Source organism: Haplochromis burtoni, unplaced genomic scaffold (genome assembly GCF_018398535.1).
Source record: "Haplochromis burtoni strain Fernald_Lab_line unplaced genomic scaffold, NCSU_Asbu1 Contig_426, whole genome shotgun sequence".
NCBI lineage: Eukaryota > Metazoa > Chordata > Actinopteri > Cichliformes > Cichlidae > Haplochromis > Haplochromis burtoni.
Window position 1 is genome coordinate 268,534 of NW_024582787.1, and position 7,772 is coordinate 276,305.

Consider the following 7,772-nt stretch of genomic DNA (forward strand, 5'->3'; position numbering starts at 1 on the left):
CAGACCAGTGCCCCTTGGGCAGCCTTGTCCCTCTCCAAAGGTGCCTTGAAAACCCCCCCCCCCCCCCCCTCCACCCCCCAAACCTTTCCTCATCCCCCTATTTCCCCAGGCCTCTGCTTATCCTCTCCTCTCTCTCTGTGGGGCCAGGTGGACAGACGGTGGCCAGGTCTGCAGTAATTTTCCCCCTGACTGGTTTTAATGTAAAGGGTAATGTGAGAGGAGACAGGCAGACACTGTGTGTGTGTGTGTGTGTGTGTGTGTGTGTGTGTGTGTGTGTGTGTGTGTGTGTGTGAGATTCTTATATATGTTAACACACTTTCTCACACACTTGCGCACACACAGAGGTGGATGTGGTCCTCAGCATCTACCAGTCCATTACCAAAAAGCTCTACATCCTCTTTATTTATTTCTTCCTTGCCCCCTTTGTTTACTCTCTGGAGTATTTTCCTCAATTCAGGTTTTTATCACTCCAACTTCTCCAGCAGAGCAAGATACACACTCTCTTTTAGACCCTCACACACACACATAGGAGAGAGAGAAAAATTCTGGCAATGTATTGGTAGTTGCCCAAAACAAGTCAGGTCTCTGTGTATATGCATACACCTGCAAACATGTATATGCACAAATAGAATAGCACACACATGCACAGAAACTTGTACCAAGGCCTAAACACCTCTGGTAACCTTCACCTTCCTTTCACCCAGTAGCATCTGGTTATCATTCTCTCTCTCTCTCTCTCTGTGTCTCTCTCTCTCTCTCTCTCTCTCTCTCACACACACACACACACACACACACACACACACACACACACACACACACACACAGAGACGGACACACACACACACACACACACACACACACACACACACACACACACACATACTGGTAAAGGTGAATTGGAAGGACAATTTTTTCAAACAAGATTTTTGCAACACTAAACGGACCCCCCTTTCCGCTTGTGCTAGATAGATGAAGTGCATCTTTAAAAATCCCATTTGAGTTGTACAACACAAATCTCACTTCAAAATTGTGAAAAACACACCAGAACTCAAAATATAAGAACCTGACAACATGGTGTAATAAGAGGACAACACTAATTAGGTAACTTGGCTCCTCCCCCTGACATGAACAGTAATTGTCAGGGCTAACTTTATTAACAGGACAAAGGCCATACACATACACAAACATGTATTTTGTGTGTATTAAAAGGGCAACAGGTGAATAAAAGGAACAAATTGAGTGCATTTTACAAAAACAGGATTGTTTTGTTAACAGAAATGAAAATAACTGGCAATATAAAATTATATGTCCTCTTAGATCAGATGCACTAAAACAGTGTCAACAAAATGAATTTACCAATCTTCTAATAGTAAAATTCTAAAATAAATAAATGAGAAACCAAAACATACAAAATATCTTTTGTAACTCCTCCAAGAAGTACTTTGGAGTTATGTAGACTCCTCTACATAGGATTTTCTTTTTTCTTCAACAACACGCCCCGATTCCTCACAAAATCTCTGATGTTTTGAATAGAACGACCAGCCAGAGCAGGATCTTCTGCAGTTTTGCATTGCTGGCATTCGATAATAGTGGCCAGTTTTCCTTTTTTGATATGTTCGCCAAAATACTTCATTATCGCAGCAACCTCCGTGGGAGACCAAGGATGCTTTTTGACCCTCCTTGCATTTTCCAGAGAAGCTAGAAGCAGAAAAAAATAAATGTAAACAAACTACTTTTTAAACAATTTTTAAATTAAAGAGGACGTATTATGCTCAATTGTGTGAGTTGACATGGTTGTAGGATGCAAAAATATAATGGCGATAATCGGCTTCCTTCAAATAAGCCGAAGAATTGAGTTCTGCACACACTAGTTTTACAGCCCTGCTAAGAACAGTTAGTGTTTAGTCTACACAGCCCAAAGACGGCCTTTGCATTGTCCACGAGGACAGGTGCTGAGGCTGTGATTATGCTGGATTGTGCAAAATACACTACCTGGGACCTAAAAGAGCTCCTTTTTTAGTTGTTGAAAACCTACACTTAAGGAGTCGGGAGGCAATTCATAACCAAATATACATACAAAAGCAACAAAAAAAAGTGGGTTTTGCATAATATGTCCCCTTTTATGCAAAAGGGGACATATCTAGAGACTATATCACCACATCCTAAAAAGAACATTACTGGCTGCACACTGACTATAGTATTGAGTGCAAACTCCTAATCAACTTTTAAGCCTTCAACAACCTCGCCCCCGCCACCCTGAGGGATTGTCTTTACTGTCACTCTCCCACAACACTGCTAACACTAACCTCCTTACCCCCATCATCAAAATCATAAATCTGAGGGTACAATCCTTTGCCACTGCTAATTGCACCCTCTGGAACTTCCTCTGCTCATTAGATTCTCTCTAGAACTTTAAATCACAGCTCAAAATCACCTGTTCAAACTAGCATTTCCTACCTGACCATCCTCCAAAACTGACCTTTCTATTCTGTTGAGCTGGTCTTTAGAAAGATCCTTGACTTTCTTTAAATTACCATTTGGACAAAGGTAACAATCACTGGAAAAATGATAGTAATGAATTATCTTTTTTTTTTTTTTTTACATAAAGATAGCAAAGATAGCAAAAGTGTCTAGGAAGTAGTTACAAAGGTAAAAGCTTCAATAAATGATGACAAACACATACCTGGAGGTTCCTTGACAACTTTCTTCATCATTCTAGTATCTATAGAATCTGTAATAAAGTCTATTAGTCATGTGATTTCATAAATTGAACAAAGTTGAGACTAATCACATTGTACTTACCAATCTGTGGATATACAAGATTTCCTTCATTGACCTCACGCTCCGCTCCGACCTCCTCACGCTCCGCTCCGACCTCCTCACGCTCCGCTCCGACCTCCTCACGCTCCGCTCCGACCTCCTCACGCTCCGCTCCGACCTCCTCACGCTCCGCTCCGACCTCCTCACGCTCCGCTCCGACCTCCTCACGCTCCGCTCCGACCTCCTCACGCTCCGCTCCGACCTCACTTTCTTCACTTGAATCTGTCAACTGTAGGTTATCTAACAAAATAAAAGATTGTCTTAATGAATTATAAGGTTATAGTGCAGGAAACGTGTATAATTCTTAACCTTAACACCACTTTACCTTCGATTTCAATCTCTCCAAGTGTTTTGCCTTGAAGGCTTTTGAGAGACCCTTTCTCCATGGCAATCAGTAGTTTGGATATTTTGGCAAGCTGGGTAGTAGCCTCTGGAAGTCTATAATATTCGCGATGAACACGAATATCATGACCTAGGAAGTTGGCAACTTGGTCTAACTCGTGATTCTTGAGGTTTAAGATCTGAGACAAAGTTGCGACATGTTTGCGCAACTGCGTTGAACGTAGGTGTTCGGGGTTTTCAGCCCCACATTCAGTTGCATAAATCCTCAAACAGTCCTGTCCTCTGTAGGGAGTCAGACAATGAGGTCTGGCAAACAGGAATATGTTTTCTGCCAGAACACCACAGTCTTGTCTTTTCTCTGTCAGCCGTGTTATGGCATTCACCATGTCTGGTGAAAGTAGCACTGCAACCTTGCGTCCTCGTTTACCCCTCAATTCTACACGACTGAAGTGTTGACAAAGGTAAAGTTCAAATTTTGTCAGTCCAATTGCAACATCCTTGTGCAGGGTACTAGTGTCTCTCTCCTGGAAGCCATTCAGTGTCATCTTTGAAATTTCTCCCCCTCTTCTCCTGTTAAATAGTATTACATTTGCCATGGTAGCTTTACAAAGTTCACTGTATGATTTTGGTGAACTATGCTCTTCCAAGTCCTTCAGTGCTTGTTCTGTAGTCTTCTCCAGATGTCTATGAAGACGCTGAACATCTTCTGTGAAAGGAAGTGTGGAAGGCTTGTTGAAGTGCCGCTCGTTTAGTGTGGTTAATGCAGTATGGGAGATGAGTTCTGACCACTTTGTAGCATAAAGGGTTTTGAAACTCTGGGTTGACTTTATCAGTGCACTGTCTTCTGCCATCAGTGCTCTGCAATGTATAATATCACAGACTTTCTGCAGTGAGTGTCCCAACTTTAAAGCAAGGCTTGGAGTCGAGTAGCAGTTCTTTTCTTCATCATACCCACACACCTTCTTAACAGCTTTGATAACCACATTGAAATTTGCAGGTCTTACAGCATCCTCAAAAGTGTGTATTGAGCATTCTTTCCGAAGTGTGAGCAGAAGTCTTCCACATTCTCGGAGTGTCTGGCGAATGTAGTCAAATTTGGTGGGATCTTTCCCATGTTTGTTAAAGAATGATTGAGCAAGCTGAAGAATAGAGAAGTCACTTCGCACAGTAGAAGTTATTTCATCATCTTTCATGACAGCTAATATCTTCCAAACACCGGGGGAAACTTGCTGACACAGAGCTGACTCACTCATACAGGCCAGGGACAAGACCTTTTTTCGTCCCCCCTCTGAATTGGCCTCCACTGGTTTTGAAGAACATTTACGAACATGTCTCCAAAGATCTCTTTTAAGATATAATGCCTCGCAATAAATGCAGTGAATATAGTCTTTTCCTTTGTAGGGTTTTTTTGATGTGCGTCTGGTTTTTAATGATCCAATCCCACTTGCGATGACCTCCGAGTTATGTCTGTGGTTTCCTTTGTTTCGCAGCTTAGAAAGCATTTTCAAACGGTCTTTGGACTTCTTGGGAAGACTTAAAACTCGAGCAACATCTGCATGTGATTTCTCATGAGTTTTTAAATGACGTGTAAACTTTGTCTGTAGTTTTCCACAAATGTAGCAGTATGTTTTGTTTCTTAGTGAGGAGGATGTTTTTAAGGAATCTTCAGCCGTAGTATTAGAGTCATCAACAATGCCTTCAGCATCAGACTTTTCTGCTGTGGCAATAACCCCTGATATGTCGAGCTGTCTTGTGCCAATTCCATCTTCAGATATTGATTCGGCATCTTCTGAAATTCTTTGTCCTACGCTCTCTAAAAAACTTTCTAGGCGAGGTCTTTTCGTTTTGCAAGCAGATTGACTGCTGGAGATCTCAGAGTTCTGTACTTGTTTGCAACTTATATTTAAAGGCTCTGATTTGTTGTCCCATGAGCTGTCTGAGTCAGCTATAGAATCTGGCACATATTCCTCTTCTGATGAAGCCCCCTCACTTGAACTATCTTCACTAAAGACCTAATAACAATCAAAAACACAAAGTAAGACTTTGTTTACCTTACATATTTTACTGAGAAGAATTCTGCAAAAACACTTACCTCTGGAAGAGGTTCAGTGAGGTTCACCTTGTGGCTAACATAACATCTTTTGTGCCAGGACTGGTAGCAAACTAGACAGAGAAAAATTAAGTTAATAAAAGAAAGGTAGTTAAAGCCGCTTTCCCCAATTTAAAAAAACAGGCTAGATGGAAGCATAAACACGGTCAAGAAGGCTCCCCCCTCCCATTGGATATTATCCATAGGCCACACCCCCTGGTGTGCTTTGCTGCTAAACAGGCCAGTGCATAGTGTGGTGGAGCCATGTTAATGTAGAATTTAAGGAGTCAGGAAAGACTGTTCTATCGTTTTTCTGGACTGAGCCATGTTATTGGCTGATGGTTTTAGACAAATGCAACAGAACCACTTCATTTTTTTTTCTTTAATCTCCAAACAACATTTATAGCTATGCTTTGTTAAAATGTTGTTATGAACATGAAAAAAAAATATGTTAAGCTAACTTGTTTTTGCAAATTGGGTATAGCAGCTTTAATAATGACATGGTAAGTAAATATGTAAAAAGTGCAGATGTAAAAGGTTCATTATGAACATATATCATATTTACTTATGGATTAGTTTTTATAGTGTTCCTTATGGATCATATTTAAGATATTCTAATGTACCCAACCTTCCATAATTATACCCATTAACATCAGTACGTTCGTAATGGATGTGTTTGCAGTGCTGCTGTGGGAGAGAGGAGAGACCTGAAGTAGCTGTTATAAATCACTCGCTTGTCCCCCCCTCCCCCTATCACACACACACACACACACACACACACACACACACACACACACACACACACACACACACACACACACACACACAGAGAGAGAAGAGTCCTCTATGGCATCACTACATGGGGCTCCCATTCACTAACTCTGCAGCAAACACACACTCTCACATACATATGTGCATAGCCGTTCCCCCCTTCTCCTTTCTATCCTTACCGCCCGGGGTGGGGAAATCCTATTACCCTATGAAGAGGAGGAACACATCATTAATTACATTCACATGCTTTTTTACACACACAAACATGTATGTATGCCAGATTTCCTTGCAGCACAGGCTTCGTCACTTAGATCACAGCTACTCGCGCTGCCACCAAACTCAAAAAATAAGCTGTATCATGCAGCTACATTTTGTAAATTTATCTGCCAACTGCTCTTGACAAGTGACATTAAAGCTGAGCCACTTTATCTGATGGTGTGTACGCACGCACACACACACACACACACACACACACACACACACACACACACACACACACATTCAAACATAGGGCCCCTGCCTTCACAAGAGGAATATGTCATGACGTGGAAAACCAAAGCTACGATAGCTGAGAGAGATTTCAGGGAACATGGACAGGCAGATCAGGGACTGTCAGAGTGTCTTCCCCAGATTTATTCAGAGCCTCAGCAGCCTTTTCAAGGTTTGCAGGATAGATGGGTGCCATAAAGTTATACATGCTCACTATAACATGAGTAGAAGAGGAGGAAGCCATGCACAGCTAGGGTGTCAGGGCTGTACAAGCCAAACTAGAACTAGAACTTGACTTTAATCGGGTTTATCTTGAACAATAACTGTTAATATTTGAGTTTTGGTCTCTGCCATAAACCATAGCTACATTTAAAGAACAAATTAGAGCAAAGGATGGAGTCCTGAAAATAATTTTTAAAAACATAATTACTTAAATTTGGCACAGAAGTTCACAAACACAATTTCAAAGCATATATGTCATATGTGAAGATGATAGATGGATAGAGTCACTCACTTCCTGATACATAACGAAATAATACCATGGGATACTTATAACTGAGAAAAATCTCTTTAAAAATATAATACGAATTTAAAGGTCTGGGCACCCTGTTAAAAAGGAAGTTAGGAATATGTGTTTGAAATATACTACATTGTTAGGTGTAGTAAGATAACTCTATAAGATAAGATAAAATAACTCTTTATTGTCATTGCACAGTCATACATATACAGTACAGTACAATAGTTCAATGAAATTGGAAAACTGTCCCACGTCAGCGCTACGTACAACACAACAGGGATAGCTCAGTAGGTAGAGTGGTGGCCCCATGATCGGAAGGTCGGGGGTTTATGATGCCCGTTTATAGTTACTCCATTGTGTCGTTTATGTAAAGTTAAAAAAAAAACGTTAGTCTTCTTGTTTGTTGTTGTCTTATTGTAAATGTGGCGTGGTCTTAACCCCCGGTGTTAGTCCTCCATAGGCAAATAGCATTTTTCCTCTGCATTGTAACCACACCCACGTGAATCGAAGCACGGTGGGGCAGCCACCAGTCTAGCAGCCAGCCCCGAGGTAGGCAGCGGAGAGGGGCAGACGAAGTGGAGCCCAGTTCGTGTAAGGGGCACCGGCGGCCAGAGGTACCCTTCCTCAGCCAGGATTTTACCTCACAGTTAAGCCCCCGTCTTCAGGGCACTCGAAAAACCCCACGCCACCCCCCCCACGGTACCTTGCTCAGGGGTACCTCAGGGTAGCCGTTCAGTGGAGTCG

At 41.8% G+C, this 7,772-nt stretch overlaps 1 protein-coding gene across 2 annotated transcripts; it reads right to left on the reverse strand.

Moving 5' to 3' along the window:
- Nucleotides 1-1,097: 1,097 nt before the first annotated feature.
- LOC121812073 lies at nt 1,098-5,883 on the reverse strand. 2 transcript variants are annotated; one of them, XM_042213208.1, is made up of 4 exons: nt 5,255-5,883; nt 3,146-5,174; nt 2,803-3,060; nt 1,098-2,731 (listed from the first exon to the last, which is right to left on the reverse strand). In XM_042213208.1, exons 2-4 carry the CDS (start codon nt 4,662-4,664, stop codon nt 2,631-2,633), a joined length of 1,878 nt encoding a protein of 625 aa, XP_042069142.1. In that variant the 5' UTR covers nt 4,665-5,174; nt 5,255-5,883; the 3' UTR covers nt 1,098-2,630. The 2 variants fall into 2 exon arrangements, with proteins under 2 accessions (XP_042069142.1, XP_042069143.1); XM_042213209.1 differs by having other exon boundaries at nt 3,146-5,883.
- Nucleotides 5,884-7,772: the final 1,889 nt, after the last annotated feature.

Coding starts and splice junctions, on each gene's coding strand:
- LOC121812073 (XM_042213208.1), bottom strand. CDS start 4,664: ATGCTTTCTAAGCTGCGAAACAAAGGAAACCACAGACATAACTCGGAG. Junction 3,061..3,145: donor TGGAGAGATTGAAATCGAAG/GTAAAGTGGTGT, acceptor TTATTTTGTTAG/ATAACCTACAGTTGACAGAT. Junction 2,732..2,802: donor TCTTGTATATCCACAGATTG/GTAAGTACAATG, acceptor ACTTTATTACAG/ATTCTATAGATACTAGAATG.